At 41.1% G+C, this 17982-nt stretch overlaps 1 protein-coding gene across 1 annotated transcript; it reads left to right on the top strand.

The window, feature by feature from the left end:
* The first annotated feature begins 1831 nt into the window (after positions 1–1831).
* LOC124267775 (asparagine synthetase [glutamine-hydrolyzing]-like) lies at positions 1832–17236 on the top strand. The gene is made up of 9 exons (XM_046702760.1): positions 1832–2080; positions 8226–8460; positions 8773–8955; positions 9773–9865; positions 10192–10319; positions 11764–11890; positions 13334–13541; positions 16213–16450; positions 16840–17236. Exons 1-9 carry the CDS (start codon positions 1832–1834, stop codon positions 17080–17082), a joined length of 1704 nt encoding a protein of 567 aa, XP_046558716.1. The 3' UTR covers positions 17083–17236.
* The last annotated feature ends 746 nt before the right edge of the window (positions 17237–17982 follow it).

Genomic DNA, 17982 nt, shown 5'->3' with positions numbered 1-17982 from the left:
ATGCATAACGCCTCTTGACCTCACCTTTCTCATCACCCATTTACAGAAACATTGCAATTGAAATATTGATATGGCCCGCGAAAAGCCCGCAAAATGCCTGCAAAATGCCCGCGAAAGACTCGCGAAAAGCTCGCGAAAGCCTCGAAAGCCCACGAGAAGCCCCCGATACACCATCGGACATCTTTGGGACTATCTTGGACGACAAGTGCGAGCTAGAAATCCTTCCGTTCATATTCTGCAGGAATTTACGCAGGCAATACATAACAATGGCTATTTATAAAGCGCCTGTTTCTACAGACTTGTGCACGCATGGTTATCCCGGATAACCCAACTCAAGCTCTCAGGAGTCAAGATACCAGACGCGGTCACCTACCCAAGACTGTCCGCTGCCAACGTTGCTTAAATTCAACAGATTTGTGACCTAGACTGTATGCACAGGGCCACACACCGCCACATGAGGAATGACAGAAGATTCCTATGCTGAGAATTCAACGCTGGATTGCCAGAATTAGGCTTAGAGTGGCAGATGTTATCCGTGCGTGGGATGACAACACAAGATACTGGTTGCCTGGTGGTTTATACAATCACAACAATCATTATTTGAGAACTTTAACTCATTTCTGGCATTGCTGCTATCCACGTTTGTATACTTTCGGATTGCAAGTAAATTATTACTTAATTTTAATTACAGTTTCGTTCAGAGTAAAATATGTTCACTTACCATTTCAATCTTCGGTGTTTGGTTTCCAAAGCATATACCACATCTAGTGTTTAGTATAATATAAACAAATATAATATATATCATATAAATATGTGGGTGGTGTCTGATTAATGTTTATGCCAATATATTAATATGAATACCAATAAATTGAAACAATACTGGCTAGTCTTTATAAACCAAGAAAAACAAAAACAGTTTTTGTTTTCACCAAATATGTATATTCAACCCTGGTAAAGTACATCATTTCCTTTGTTTTCCAGTTTGTCATTAACTATAATAATTATAAATTGTAAACATACACACTCATAAACACATTGGAAAGGGCGCTCGAAATTAAACCGAGGTCCTGTACCTTTTCATGAGAATAATGTTTAGACATTAAAAATCTTTAAAACAATAATGATTAATCGTTGATGTAGGATTTGGTTGTACCCTGTAACACTTTTCCTGGAATGTGATACATTACCTGGCTTGTAAAGAGATTATCTGTTATAAATATGCAATAAGGGACACTGTTACTTCTCATTAAGAAAGAACAACGTTCTTGCGTACCTTCGATGCAGTAACGTGTAACAGATGTTATAAGGCAAACTGCAGTTGTAGCACACCTCTTGATTTCATGAGTGAGTGAGTTTAGTTTTAGCAATATTCCAGCAATATCATGGCGGGGACACCAGAAACGGGCTTCACGCATTGTACCCATATGGGGAATCGAACCCGGGTCTTCGGCGTGTCGAGCGAACGCTATAACCACTAGGCTACCCCACCGCCCCTCATTTCATGAGCATTCCTCTTACCTAAATGTTCAACTCTTGAACAGAATCGTCTTTCAAACCATCTCTTTTGCTCTAGCTTTTCACATTTTAGGCCCTAAAGCACCCAATGGCTCTCTCAAAATAGTATATAGGAAATTATGTGTCAATGCATAGCATATCTGGAATTTGGCGACAGCACATATGCCGTTAAACCCGAAGATGTACTATGAATATTCATCCATTTATAATGATCTATTTTTTTCATATCAATATTTATTGGTATTAGGAAAGAGAATTGGATGTAGTATTCATCTTTTTCCCTTAAGGACTTGCATTGGAATTGTGTTGTATCACAATGTGTGGAATCTGGGCTGTGTTCGGTAGTGATGTAGATGTCTCCGTGCAGTGTAAGGTGTTCCACAAGGTCGCTCACCGGGGACCGGACTGCTTCAGGATAGAAAAGATCAACCATTTCCAGAACTGCTGTCTTGGATTCCACCGATTGGCCATCCTTGATGACGTCAGAGGGATGCAGCCAATGAGACTACACACTCATCCTCACCTATGGCTGATAAACAACGGGGAGATCTACAACTATAAAACGGTACGTTATCTTGTCACTTTTATTTCTTCAGACACAAATGCTGCCGCGACTCCTCGTGACATCTATATATATATATATATATATGCCTACACATATGTTCACTCCTGTATACTAGTCCTTCACTATGATTAGTGATGGGGCCAACTGGATACCTTCAGTAAAAAGCCAGAAGGAGTCCATCTTCTGTCCCGTACGCCGGGAAATCAGACCATAGCCAAGATCTTTAACCATGCAAGTTCAATTCCCGATCACACACAACGGTGGGGGGCATTAAGATGCCACTAGCAAGTCAGATGGTTGGCTGATGCTAGTTTTGAAGCCGTTCTGTAGGTGGTGTTACCATGAGTTGGGCTGATGACTTGTGTAGTGTTTGTTTTCTGTGTCAGAGAGCCAGTTCTTGTGCACAGTTGTTATTGTCATAGGAGAACTTTAATATTGTTCATTTTTCGCAATGGTAAAATGCCCCTTGACACCTTGCTGGTGATAGGCTTTTTGGAACAAGAAGTTCATAGACTGTAAGCATGCATATGGGAATCTATATAGTCGCACCACTCAAGAAAGTTGTATAGTTGGTGAACAATTTGGCTTTAGGAAGGGCTTCCAGACTACGGATAACATTTTTGCTGTTGACACATTGATCAATGAATATCTTTCCTATAAGAGAGGTCGGCTATACTGTGCTTTTATCGATTTAAAGGGAGTCTTTGACTGTGTATAAAATGTTTATTTTTTAAACTATGGAAAGGTGATTGGCATTTTATAGATGATGCTATTTGATGAACATAGAGACTTTTCTGGGTTTCATCTTCTTTTTACTGTTTGGTACAACGTTTCATGGCTTGTTCTGTCCCCATCATCAGGTAGAACTAAAGAACAGTCACTGTTAACTCTGCCCGTGACGTCACAATGCATTGTGACGTTACATTACATGCTTTAGAATTGTTTATCTTGCTCTTTGCCGATGATATCATCTTAATAGACGTGTCTGTTGTTGGTCTTAGTAAAATTTTGGCTTAGATTATTAACTCAAGAAAACAACTTGGTATTGAAGAAATCTTATACTTTCCAATAAAAAGGGGCAGAGAACGGTAGTGCTTGCTGGGCACTCAAAGTTAAATCATTGTTGTTTTCTTGGATGGGCTGATGTATTCTTACAAATCTGTTTAGGCAAAGATTTGTAGACATTGAGAATGAAATCTGGCATGAAAATATTCAATCTTGCTCTAAACTGGAACTGTATAATATACAGCGCTCATGTTACATTTGTACTTACCATACCCTGTACCTGTCTAATGGGTCGGTGGCCCCTTTACCGGGATAAAAGCAACTCAAGAGCAGTCCCACCAGAGACAGTTATCTTGCAGTTGTGTAATCCTGAAGTTTAGCAGAGCTTAAGTCTTTGTCTTGTGCCGTTTTCCAGATTATTCTTTATAGTTTGGTTGACGCCATCGGCCTTTCTCCTTTTGAGTCATGTGAAATGAGAACTGGATGTTTAGGCTGGATGCCTTGAGTTGCGCAGAAGTATCTGACATCTCTTGAATCAAACTGTGATCCATTATTGGATCACAGTGAGTGAGTTTAGATTTACGCTCCTTTTAGCGATATTCTAACAATATCACGACGGGGAACACCAGAAATGGGCTTCACACATTGTAGCCATGTGGGGAATCGAGCCCGGGTCTTCGGCGTGACGAGCGAACGCTTTAACCACTAGGCTACCCCATCGCCCCAATGGGATCACAACAGCTGAGTTAAGCCATGATATTTAAAGACTGCTTTCATAGTGTTGATCGTGGCAAAAGAAATCGGTGAGCGACATCTTTGCATCTTGAAAATAGTTGACATGGCGGAGATACAGTTTGTTATGGAAGTCAAACAGACACAATGTACCCCAATAACGAAGCACACAACATTATGGATATCAACCTTTTGTTGTTTGGCCAGTAGTGACGTTTAGATTCTTACGCAGTTATCAAGTAAAGAGTGTGCTGGCTGCCACGTCGACACGTAGACTTATTACTACTTGTTTGATCGCCATTCTAGAAGTTGGAGAGTCAATAAGGAAGCATTCAGCTTTATATTACAATGTTTATAGATCTGGTATTGACATGCCTCAAGTTGGTTTTCAATGAGAACGTCTGGTTCTCTAATACCTTCTGTGACTGGCTGCAGCCCTTCCTTTTTGACTCGTAGTCGATATCTGTTGCTTTGACGAGTGTCAGTTTCTGACCTTCTTTCCTAAACTTAGGATGTGGAAGTCGATCTCCAGTTGATTCCATTGCTTGAGTTTTCTTCATTGGTCCGATGTAATTCTCAAGTTTTGTTACAGAGTTAGTATTAAATTATTTATATTTCTTCAACCGTCCTTCCACGTGAATGTTTACTGTAGTTCTCTGTCCTGTCTTTAATTATGGCTAAATTTGACTACAATCGCCCGCGGCTGAAGGGATGATGTAAATGCAGTTGGTAGCAAAAGTGCAATAAGTCCCCATGGTCCGTAGTATGGTGATCAACCTTCAGTTGCTGGTGATCTATGACCCGTTTTGTATATTGTACTGCTCTCTAGTGATTTATTTTTATGATAGCGTATTAGTTTTAATTTAAGAGCTGTGATAGTCTAGCATTTTTGCTGTCCTTCGATGACAAGTTTTTCTGTTATAAATTTATTGTGACGCTAAATATTAACTCACTCACTCATTTTCCTGTCTGCTAGTCCACAGCACTGCTCTTTGTCTTGTCCCTGTCAGAGATTTTTGGACATGTTTGTAGAATCTCATGAATTCCTGATATCTTCAGCGTCCCAATCTGTTGATGGTTGTTCAAACTGGGCTTGATCATTGTTCAAGAAGCTCAACGGGTAAAGTCGAGTTTACGTAGCGCTGGAGCTACTGTTGAAAAGGTAAAGTTATCTTGTTTGCATAAAATGCATGTGTGCTCAGGAGGATCCGCTACTGTCTGGCTCCATGTAATAACATGAGACATGGAGGAAGTTGAACATATGGTATGCTTCTGGTCGCTTTCAGCAGTGATTATTTGTATCTGAACAATACATTACACAAATGTCAAATATTCGAGTCGTTTTATAAGAATGGCCGAGTATAGAAAAAAACTTTACTTCAATGCATGTAGCCACCATGATAATACTGTCAACACTTCCAGTTTAATAGTATCACTTCCGGTTTGGGAAATATATTGCACATGCACTATTGTATCATAGGCGGTCCCAGAGGGGGTGGGGTGCGCACCCCACCCCCACCCCTTGTCCTGAAAGTTTATTAAAGAACCATTGAATCTCTCATGAAAATGAAGTGTGCATCAGACTCAGACTCAGACTAGTTTATTCAATACTACAGGCCTTATGACCTAAGGTACAATTACAGCAGAACATATTATTTTGTCACGTGGATGTGATATAATAAACAAAACTTATAATTAAGAACGGCGAGCATTAAATACATGCTTCTAATATAATGATAGTAATTTGATTGTTTGAGGATTTTGTGAAGAAATAAGTTTGATGAAGTTACATTTGTTTGGCACAACAGAAGTTAACCAAGGTAAATATTTCATTGAAGTGCAGAATATTTTGGACAGTAAAATAGTATGTGAACTTCATCTTCGATGTCGAGATCCATGCAATGTTCACAGCAGATTGTACTATAGTCGTACTGTTGTTTCTCCTTCCCGTATGCATTTACCTTCAGATTGTTCAATGCTATTCTGAATTTACAGAATGCACGTACCAAAGACTTGTCTTGGAGACAAGTAATATATGTTTCTGTGTTAAAATCAGTTTTAAATCCAGAGTATAATGACAGATAACTTGAGGTAGAAATAGACAAATGCCAATCCTGGATAAAGATATCCTGTAACCTTTGTTTGAAAGTGCTGATAAATAACTTCTCGTCATCAACTTGTTGTGATAACCAAGTCCATGAGAAACCTGTTGAAAAGAGCAGAGATCTAACCTCTGACACCCAGTTATGTCTTCCATTATCGTCTAAAGATTTGAGAAGAAGATAGCTCTGCCTTGGATATCTAGAGGAGTCCATTCGTAGTAGTTTCAACCAGTATTTGATTACTCTCATTCTGGTATACACAAACACACTGCAGCGACCTGTTTCACCCAATATTGCTTTGTTTGATGCCAATTTCCCAACAGATATAAATCGTCTAAGGAAAGAGGTATGGACCTTTTCAATTGTTTCATTGTATACTGTTCCCCTATCTCGGAGCCATAAAGAAGGATTGATAAAATCTTGCAGTCGAAGATAGTCATTGCTGTAGAGAACGTCATTGCTTGGTTACGTTTAAATAGCTGGTATACTGGCCTTAATGCCTTCGATGCCTGTGATGCGAGATTGCTACACGCAGCTGACCATTTTAGCCTAGATGAGAATAGTAGACCAAGATACTTGTAGTATGTTGTACACTTCAATTGTTCACCCGCATAGAACCACTCCTCCTACTTGCGTATAATTCCACCATTATGAAAAACGATTATTCTTGTTTTAACCATATTGACACAGAGTCCCCAAGATTTGCAGTACTGGTATAATACGTCTAGTTGTTGTTGCGAACCTATAACCGTGTAAGAGAACATGTTGACGTCATCAGCAAATAACAGCATCTTAATATCCTCGATGTCCCGAGAAACAAAGACTCCGTGTTTGCAGGTCTGGTAGATTTCAGTGGCTAATTCATTGATGAAAACAGTAAATAAAAGAGAACTTAGCATACATCCTTGGCGCACTCCAGAACTTGTCAGGAAGGAGTCAGTTTTCCCGTTGTCAACCTTCACACATGCTTTGACTGACGTATACATATTAGCCAGTACGTTATATATTTTACCATGACATCCATGTATTAAAAGCGAGTAAAGCAGTTTGTCCCTATCTACCAGATCAAAGGTTTTTTAAATCAATAAAAGCGCAGTAGAAACGACCCCCTTTTTTGCAAAGATATTTTGAACATAATGCTTGAAGGGTGAAGATATTATCAACTGAAGTGTGCATCCCCCTTTCTCAATAGTGTGCACCCCCACCGCCCACCCCAACCCCTTACTCAAAAATCGCATCCGCCCCTGTGTATACACGATAACCCGTGTCTGTGTTTACCACAAGGAAGAACAACATGATTGGCTCTTCTGGTCCAGTGTCTTTGACTTCAATCTCAGTCACCAGCTGTCGAAGTATTTCAAATTGAAAGCATATATTGTTACAAATATAAAGTTACCTTTAATTAGTTAATAATCATAATTGATGACAAAAAGCTTTGAAGTTTAATAAGACCTACATTTTAGCCGTGTTTCATATTATTCCCGCATGTTACCTACGAAGGTGATCCTGTAAGGTAATGCCAACGAGATCCACCCTTTGAAATCGTGTTTAGTGTTACATGTCATCAAATTCCAATCTTCGGTAGGGCTCGTAAGTAGGTCACGGCACTTCGCGAGACCTTACGTTGTTTAGTACTTCCGGTGACAAACAACTGACTGACTGACTGAGTTTGGTTTTACGCCGCTTTTAGCAATATTCCAGCAACATCACGGCGGGGGACACCAGAAATGGGCTTCACACATTGTGCCCATGTGGGGATTCGAACCCGGGTCTTCGGCGTGACGAGCCAACGCTTTAACCGCTAGGCTACCCCACCGCCCCGTGACAAACAACGTTTCATACCTTTTCGAATGGTCTCATGGTTGTCTGTTGCCAGTAAGAAGCAGATAATCCTTGCAGGAATAACAGATTTCCGATCTAACCATCCCCAAATTAGCCAACTATTATGACTGTCCACAGCTGTGACTGCCAAGCATGGTTGATCACTTGGTCCTGTCTAGTCATATATTTCGATCGCGCAATTTGGAACGAGAACCGGTTTTGAATATACGCTTGTCATTAAAAATCTGGTACCGGAAGTAGCGCCTCGCGAGACTTACGGGCCCTATACACACGTTTATTTCTACAGAGGTGTTTTCGATGCTAATTTCTTTCCAAGTGACTTTGATCGTTAATGATATCCAATCAGAAACAGAAACATGCAACATGGCTGTATGGGGAGAATCCCCCTTGTATGAAGTCTCCAACATATCGCAGCCTTTCACTCCTACATAACCTATTGTTTCTGATTCAATATCTATTCATAGGTAGCCAAAGAACATGGATTCCATCTGAGCACCAACTGCGACATAGAACCAGTCATTCACCTGTATGCCAAATATGGTATTTATTTCCCCGCCCACCTGGATGGGGTGTTCGCCTTCTGTCTTCTCGACACAGCCAACAGGAAAGTTTTCATTGGTCGAGACACGTTTGGAGTCCGCCCCTGCTTCAAGCTTGTCACAGACAGTGGCTTCCTGGCTGTGTGCTCAGAGGCTAAAGGTCCGTACCATATATGTGTTTTAACAAAGGTAACTTAATCATTTGTTTGATAGTGAAAGATAGTGAAACTTCAGAGTTCCATGGGGGAAAGGAATTTGGAAAAGATACACACAGTATAGATTCTTTTTGTAAAAAGGTATCCTACCCAACTTCAGAACTGATGTCTGTATTATTCTGTGATATTCCAAAGATGGCATGTGAAAATAGCATGAAATATCCCAATAATTGTTTTCTACATATGTCCACATCTCTGTATCAAATAATCAGTATCAGGCATGAGTTTCACAATAATGAGTTCTTTACCCTGCAAAGGTTTATTTGGTCTAAGGCATAACCTCACTGACGAGGCAGCTGACATCGTCCACGTCGCCCCCGGTACAGTGGAACAGTACGACCTCGACAACAACGGACGAGCCACGTTCCGGGAGATGAAACAGTTCCACTCTATTGGCGACACGCCCCTGTACAAAACACCCGTCCCTCCCGACTCACTTGGTAGGTATTAGACGATAGTATTAGGTTGTATTAGACGATAGTAAGTGCAGCCTCTATGTAGTCTACAAAACTATTCACGCACCATTTTGAAAAGAAGTTGTTATTAAGTTCCAACTTATAGCACAATATTAATTACAGTAGAAAAAGATAGGACGGTTTAATTATGTAAATTTTGGCCATCAAAAACATATTTAACAAATTACAAAATCGTTTCGATGCAAAATGTTCTTATGTTATTCCGTCAAAACTACAGAAATAAATAATCATTGTCACTCATTTCTAACTTACACCACCTGCCATCGTATCCCAATTGCGCAGATCGATGCTCATGCAGTTAATCACTTGATTGTAAGGACCAGACTCGATAATGTACAAAAAGCCGCCATATAGCTGGAATATTGCTTAGTGTGGCGTTAAACAACAAACCAACCAACCAACTTACACCATAAAGTAATAATAAATAATATGTAAGAGTGATGTATTGTCATTGCTTCGATTATGTAAAATAGGACCATGAAAGAAAATATTACAAAATTATAAAAATCAGTAAACTGCATGCGTTATTTTACAAAATTTCAAAACTGTAAACAGTGGTTTACTTTTCATTAAGCTATGACGAAGAAATGTTGCATCGTTGATTATGTAAAACCAGTATTTGGAAATGCATACTGCTTTGTTTTATGAAACAAGAACACGCAAATGCATATTTTCTTTCCCGATAGAGTGGTTCACACACTATTATCGCCTACGTTTAAACGATGATTTAAACACTGTTTATAATCTAATCAATGATGCTGTTTATCTTCACGTTTTACAGGAAGTGATGTAGCGGAGAACATCCGGGTGCTGTTAGAAACGGCGGTCCAGAAGCGATTAATGGCCGACAGAAGGGTTGGTTGTCTGTTGTCAGGTACAGCCTTGTTTGAGACAATTTTTTCTTGTCCATTATATCTGTATTTACACAGTAATGTCTTCACAGGTTACCATATGCATAACACAATCCGTGCATTATTAGAACATGCTGATTTCATCTACTAAATCTATCCATACCTCCAGTGACTTCTTCCACTCACTGCTTCCACCCACTGATGACTATTACAACATGGATATATAGATTAGCTATTTTTGACCCTCCTTAAACCTTTCCAAGTTCAACAGTAATTACTTGTAGTATTGACTTATTTATATGTGTATGCATAAGATTCACCGCTATGAAATGTGTCCTTTACTTTCCAGGTGGTCTCGACTCAAGTCTAGTGGCTGCATTGTTAGTGAAGAATGCCAAGGAACTAAGGCTGCCATACCCGATACAGACCTTCTCTACCGGCATGGAGGGGAGTACAGATATCCTGGCAGCTAGAAAGGTGAGTCTTGCATCATTACATTACCCGATACAGACCTTCTCTACCGGCATGGAGGGGAGTACAGATATCCTGGCAGCTAGAAAGGTGAGTCTTGCATCATTACATTACCCCACACAGACCTTCTCTACCGGCATGGAGGGTAGTACAGATATCCTGGCAGCTAGAAAGGTGAGTCTTGCATCATTACATTACCCGATACAGACCTTCTCTACCGGCATGGAGGGGAGTACAGATATCCTGGCAGCTAGAAAGGTGAGTCTTGCATCATTACATTACCCCACACAGACCCTTCTCTCTTGGCATGGAGGGTAGTACAGATATCCTGGCAGCTAGAAAGGTGAGTCTTGCATCATTACATTACCCCATACAGACCCTTCTCTCTTGGCATGGAGGGGAGTACAGATATCCTGGCAGCTAGGAAGGTGAGTACTGGTGCGTTACATTACCCCATACAGACCTTCTCTATTAGCATGGATGTGTGTATAGATATCCTGGCAGCTAGGAAAGTGAGTCTTGCATCATTACATTACCCCACACAGACCCTTCTCTCTTGGCATGGAGGGTAGTACAGATATCCTGGCAGCTAGAAAGGTGAGTCTTGCATCATTACATTACCCCATACAGACCCTTCTCTATTGGCATGGAGGGGAGTACAGATATCCTGGCAGCTAGAAAGGTGAGTCTTGCATCATTACATTACCCAATACAGACCTTCTCTACCGGCATGGAGGGTAGTACAGATATCCTGGCAGCTAGAAAGGTGAGTCTTGCATCATTAGATTACCCCACACAGACCCTTCTTTATTGGCATGGAGGGGAGTACAGATATCCTGGCAGCTAGAAAGGTGAGTCTTGCATCATTACATTACCCCACACAGACCCTTCTCTACCGGCATGGAGGGTAGTACAGATATCCTGGCAGCTAGAAAGGCGAGTCTTGCATCATTACATTACCCCATACAGACCCTTCTCTCTTGGCATGGAGGGTAGTACAGATATCCTGGCAGCTAGAAAGGTGAGTCTTGCATCATTACATTACCCCATACAGACCCTTCTCTCTTGGCATGGAGGGTAGTACAGATATCCTGGCAGCTAGAAAGGTGAGTCTTGCATCATTACATTACCCCATACAGACCCTTCTCTCTTGGCATGGAGGGTAGTACAGATATCCTGGCAGCTAGAAAGGTGAGTCTTGCATCATTACATTACCCCATACAGACCTTCTCTATTAGCATGGATGTGTGTATAGATATCACAGCAGCTAGTAAGGGGGATAACTATGAAAAACAGATAATTTATATATTCGAGATCCTGTTCTATTTTCGTCAACAGGGAACAGTTTCTAAAATCAATTTTAATGAAATTTCATAGTTTACAATCTGATATTTGTTACACATCACTGTAGATCTAAGGGTAATGTTGACAGTTCACTTTTGGTTGGCAGGTAGCGCAATTCTTGGGTACCGAACATCATGAGGTTATATTCACAGAGGAGGACGTCCTGAACGTCCTGGAGAACATAATCCGGCATCTTGAGTCATATGATATCATGAACATCCGGGCCTCAGTCGGTAATGACAGTATCATCATACACTCTTCAAAACAAGAAACGCATAAGCCATTTTTAGAAGAATTAATTGCGTTAGTTTAAGAGCAATTATTTCATGTAATTTCAATGGTAAAAAGATGAAAATTCACCCATCTATAGAGTTCGCCAAAACAACAGCAGACTTTATTGTTGTGTTTCTGTTTACTTGAGTCCACAAGATGGCGTTAATGTCAGTACTTTGTATGGCCACCATTGGCAGCAATTACTACTCAACATCTTCTTCGACAGACTAGACAAGTCAACGAAGTCGCTCTTGCGGAATTCTTACCGACTCTTCATGCAATGCGATGGCCAGTTGTGGAAGTGTCTGAGTCGTGTCTTGACGTTGACGTATACGTCGATCGAGTTCATCCCATAGGTGTTCTATCGGGTTTAGATGTGTGATCGGGAAGGCTATGGCAAGACATTAACATTAGAATTAGCAAGGTAGCGGACCCGTGACGCGTGCTGCATGTGAAGTAGCGTTGTCATGCGTTGTCCATAATCGGAAGCAGGTCACATGCAAGGACTTTGTTGATGTAGCCATTTGCTGTCAAATTCCCCTGAAACACCACTAAAGCAGATGTTTGTGTGCTGTATATACCACCCCACACCATGACACCTCCTCCACCGAATCTGTCGACTTGTCAAATGCAATAAGGGGCAAAACGTTTGTGCCGATGGGAGCCTCTCAAAACAGGGGAGAGAACTGACCTTCTTGGTCGAATCCCAACTTCAAGCAATCGATTTCTGACAGTTGGTCGGAAATTCTTCTCAAACCAGGGATGCGTTGTGCAGTCTTCGCGGCTGTGGCAAGACGATGACGCAAGTGAGCAGCCCGGATGTAGCTGTCCAGGGCTTGGGTGGTAACTCTTGGACGGCCGCTTCTCGGGAGATCCCAGACGGAACTGGTCTGTTGGACACGATCCCAAAGGCGAGGTATGGTGCTCTGATGAACGTTGAAATGTCTGCAACTGCAGACTGCGACTCCCCAGCTTCAAGGCGGCCAATGGCGATGTTTCGATTGGCGGCACTCAGTCGTGGCATGATGATTTCCTCTTTGCCAGGCAAAAACGAATTTTTTTTTTATAGTGATCGATACCGCATGCTTTTCCTCTTACTTGCACGTTCAATTTACTTCGCATGTATTCTTGGTGACGTTTTGGCGAATATTTCTCCAGACGCTTCTAAAACAAAGGGGAAAGTTAACATTGCCGTGTTTTACAGTCACACAATGATGACGTTTTGAAAAGAAACAGTATATTTGTATTTTGTCTTTGCCGCAGGTACACAAGTCTAATATTCACTTTATGTATTTTACGGTTTGGAATGATTTTTTCATGGAAATAGTTTTTTCGTTTTATTGATTGAAAGAGGTGTCAAATTGGTGAACAAATGATTTATAATCAAAGAGATGTGTTCCCAGGTATGTTCCTGGTCAACAAGTACATCAAAACTCATACGGACACAGTGGTCATCCTGTCCGGTGAGGGGTCTGACGAGCTGGCCCAGGGGTACATCTACTTCCATAAAGCCACATCACCGGAAGCTGGGGATGAGGAGAGCCGGAGACTGCTTGACAATCTGTACATATATGACATATTGAGAGCAGACAGGGTTACAGCTGCCTGGGGGTGAGCTGATCATTGATCTATATGTATGAGCTCTCTCTCTCTCTCTCTCTCTCTCTCTCTCTCTCTCTCTCTCTCTCTCTCTCTCTCTCTCTCTCTCTCTCTCTCTCTCTCTCTCTCTCTCTCTCTCTCTCTCTCTCTCTCTCTCTCTCTCTCTCTCTCTCTCTCTCATTATGATTTGAATCCTCTATTTAACCAATTAGTTCTGAGTGTTATAATTATAATAGAAGTAATCATGTTGTGCTGATAGTCATTTCAACCTATTTTGATTTACATTTTGGTATCGATTTACCATGTTTACACAACATTGGCCTTGACCCGTGAGGGATCTGACGAGCTGGCCCAGGGGTACATCTACTTCCATAAAGGAGAGGAGAGTCGGAGTACTGCTTGACAATCTGTATATATATGACATATTGAGAGCAGACAGGGTTACAGCGGCCTGGGGGTGAGCTGATCATTGATCTCAATGTATCAGCTATATATATATATATATATATATATATATATGTATGTGTGTGTTGTATATATATATATATATATATATATATATATATATATGATCAATGATAACAATAATTATATCTATTATAATGAATAACATATAATGTTTCATTACTTATTCAAAAGTGTATAGACAATTTACTCAAATGATTGAAGTCATTTAGATCAGACAAGATAGGACTTTTTCCCCCATTGACTTGATAACGGAAGCTCTGTGAATTTGCAACACGTTTGCAATATCAGTGAACTTCAACGCAACACACGAATCTCCGGGGGCGGCGGGGTAGCCTAGTGGTTAAAGCGTTCGCTCTTCACGCCAAAGAGTGAGTAAGTTATGATTTAGTCACATCGGCAATATTTCAGCCATATCGTGACTAAAACAAATTCAATATTCATGATAAATACACATAATTTATAAAACCCTGTCAACGAAGGACAGTAAAATTACTAGATTATCACAAAATGAGTTAAAACTAGCTAACACATATCTTTAAAAGTAAACAACTATTTTGGACAATACAATGTCAAATTGGGCCACGCCGAAGAGCCGGGTTCGATTCCCCACGTGGGTATAATGTGTGAAGCCCATTTCCTGGTGTCCCTTGCCGTGGTATTGCTGGAATATTGCTGCGTAAAACTGAACTCACACACTCACTCACTCAATTATCTGCCGAAACAGAATCCATTGGACGTAATGCTGTCTGATCAGGGTTGTTTGAAGCTAGACGACTATTTGAATATCTGTAGTTCAATGTCATGTTGAATAATTGCGTTGACCTTTTTTCAAGTTTTGAATATTACACCTCCATAACAACGTTTGCTGTTATTCTTCCATTAATCTAGCACTGAATGTAGACGTCAAAACTTATTCTCTCCGGCACTTTTAAATCTAGTATTCTGAATGGTCTGTCATGACTTAAGCAATGTTAAGTAATGGCTTTGTTGACAGCACCACAGTAAAAGGAAATGTTTCTTTTTGTTTTTAAATGTACTTCTTAGTAAATGGGAGCGGTGGGGTAGCCCATTGGGTAAAGCGTTCGCTCGTCACGCCGAAGACCCGGGTTCGAACCCCCACATGGGTACAATGTGTGAAGCCCATTTCTGGTGTCCCCCGCCGTGATGTTGCAGGAATATTGCTAAAAGCGGCGTAAAACCAAAACTCAGTCAGTCAGTCTTAGTAAATGCTTAGAAATACGGTATTGTCGATCGTAGAATATTGTATTAAGTACGAGTAGCAATAGAGGTTAGACATTTAGACATAAGTACCGAAGAACAAGGAACAAAAGAGACAAAACCCTTTCCATATTAGGACGCAATCTCTCAAGCAGAATGTCGGGTTCTCTTTCCATCATAGGTATGTGTTTATACATTAATATTCAGGAGTGAGTGAGTGGGTCTAGTTTTACGCCGCACTCAGCAATATTCCACCTATATGGCGACGGTCTGTAAATAATCGAGTCTGGACCAGACAGTCCAGTGATCAACAGCATGAGCATTGATCTGCGCAATTGGGAACCGATGATATGTGTCAACCAAGTCAGAGAGCCTGACCACCCGATCCCGTTAGTCGCCTCTTACGACAAGCATAGTCGCCTTTTGTGGCAAGCATGGGTTGCTGAAGACCTATTCTACCCCGGATCTTCACGGGTCGGTTAATATTCATGACCATTGGTGACCGTCACAAATACATTCAATACATTGCGATATTCAGCATTAGGCGCTACTGTGTCAATACTCCGCACTCACTCACTCACTGTGTGTTCCTTAATTTGTTTCTCTCAGTATATAATCGATATTTGTATATATGAAGAATTAATTTTAGTTTAGGTATATTTTAACAATGACTGAATACAGAACTACTTTCTTCCCTCAGAGTTGCTTCCCCTGTGTGCAGAATTACCTCCCTTACATACAAATTACTAAATCTAGAACACGAAAGGAGCTCGTTTACATACAGTACCTAATTACCAAGGCATGAGCTGACACCGGGTGAAGTGTATTGTCGTGCAACAAATTGTGGGATTTCTATTCACTTGACATCAGTGACGTAGTTTAGCATCGTGTCTTCACAGTGCCCTGGGAGGTGTAAGTCGGGCTCCTGCGACTCTTAACTTATGCTGCAACACATATATATATATGCAAGTCTTACACGTCGTTTGCTCTCATTCAGTCTCGAGGTCAGGGTCCCCTTCCTTGACCATCAGTTCACCAGCTACTACCTGTCCCTCCCTGCTGAGGACCGCGTCCCCAGGAAGGGGGTTGAGAAGTACCTCCTCCGGTCAGCCTTTGATGACATGAACCTCCTGCCCAAGGACATCTTGTGGAGGCCCAAGGAAGGATTTAGCGATGGAGTTTCATCAATCAAAAGATCCCTTTTTGTAATTATTCAAGATTTCTGTGATAAACAGGTGAGGTGTAATGGGGTCAGTTTATTTGATAAATATAGAGTTTATTTGGCAAACAAAACGAATATACGAGTGACAAGTACCTGGCGGCAGGATATATGCAAATAACGCCATCTGTTTGCAATTTCAACCTCCAGCACAGTGGAACAATAGTTTAAACTGTTGGCAGCAATGGCTTAGAAAGGTTGAGAGCCTGTAAAATGCCGTTTTATTTAGCTCGAATTGAAACCTTTTGTCTCGACCTTTGAAAAATAGAATGCTAGGTGCCATTACCATAAATTGTTCTGTCCACTCTTGTTTTGACTTCTTTGAATGAATCTTGTCTGTTTGTCAAGGCGCTGTGGCAATGCTGACAACCCAACACTCCATTCCCCGATATGCCTCTGTTCCAGATCAGTGATGAAGCGATGGAACGAGCAGCATCCCTCTTCCCTTTCAACACCCCCAGGACGAAGGAAGCGTTCTACTACAGGCAGGTGTTTGAGAAGTACTACCCCTCCAAGGCAGACTGGGTTCCGTATATGTGGATGCCGCGCTGGACAGATGCGACTGACCCTTCAGCAAGAACACTTAGTCATTATAAAGAAACCTGCCTGAACTCAACAAAAGCACCGACCATATGTAATTCTGTGTAGATTTTAATGAAAAGTATTTGAGCCCCGTTTTATCAAAATATAAAAACATAATGATTCACGTCGAAAATATATGTGTTGTGAATTGTTGTTTTCAGAGTCTTCTCCTCCCGTCAGTGATCGCAGATGTTTGTCTTGAAGCAGCATCTGGATATACTGTTTCATCTCAGGCATATTTAGTGTGGTCGGTGGGGTAGCCTAGTGGATAAAGTTTCCGCTCGTCACGCCGAATACTTGGGTTCGATTCCTTACATGGGCACGAAGTTTAAAGCCCAATTTTCGTGTTCCCCCGCCGTAATATTGCTGGAATATTTCCAAAAGCGGCGTAAAACCATACTCACTCACTCATGATATATAAATTAGTGTAGGAGTCAATGTAGAAGCAATGGTATAAAATGTATAACGATTTCCTTTGTTTTCATGTATCTCTGTAACTTCTATCGAAACAACATAACTTTGTTCTTTATATCATTATTTGATGTTCAGCTTACTTCCGGTACCAGATTTCCGGTGACAAGTTTATTCAAGAACCAGTTCTGGTTCCAAATTGCGCGACCGCTAGATATGACTTTACTGGACCGGCCCAAATGTACAACCATGCTTGGCTGTCACAGCTGTTGACAGCCGTAATCGTTGGCTAATTTGGGGATGCTTAGATCGAAAATTTGTTATTCCTGCAAAGATTATCGGTTCCCAACTGTCAACTGACAACCATGAGACCATTCGAAAAGGTATGAAACGTTGTTCGTCACTGGAACTACTAAACAACGTAAGGTCTCGCGAAGTGCCGTGACCTTCTTACGGGCCCTATTGAAATAACCCGTCATGATGGGGCAGATGATGTAATTCCACTCTGATGAAAGTTTAAATTCAAGAAAGTGTATTGCAAACTGTATACTTCCA

Source organism: Haliotis rubra, unplaced genomic scaffold (genome assembly GCF_003918875.1).
Source record: "Haliotis rubra isolate DU_JTF1 unplaced genomic scaffold, ASM391887v1 Scf1337, whole genome shotgun sequence".
Classification (NCBI taxonomy): Eukaryota; Metazoa; Mollusca; class Gastropoda; order Lepetellida; family Haliotidae; genus Haliotis; species Haliotis rubra.
This window is presented reverse-complemented; position numbering and strand designations above follow the sequence as displayed.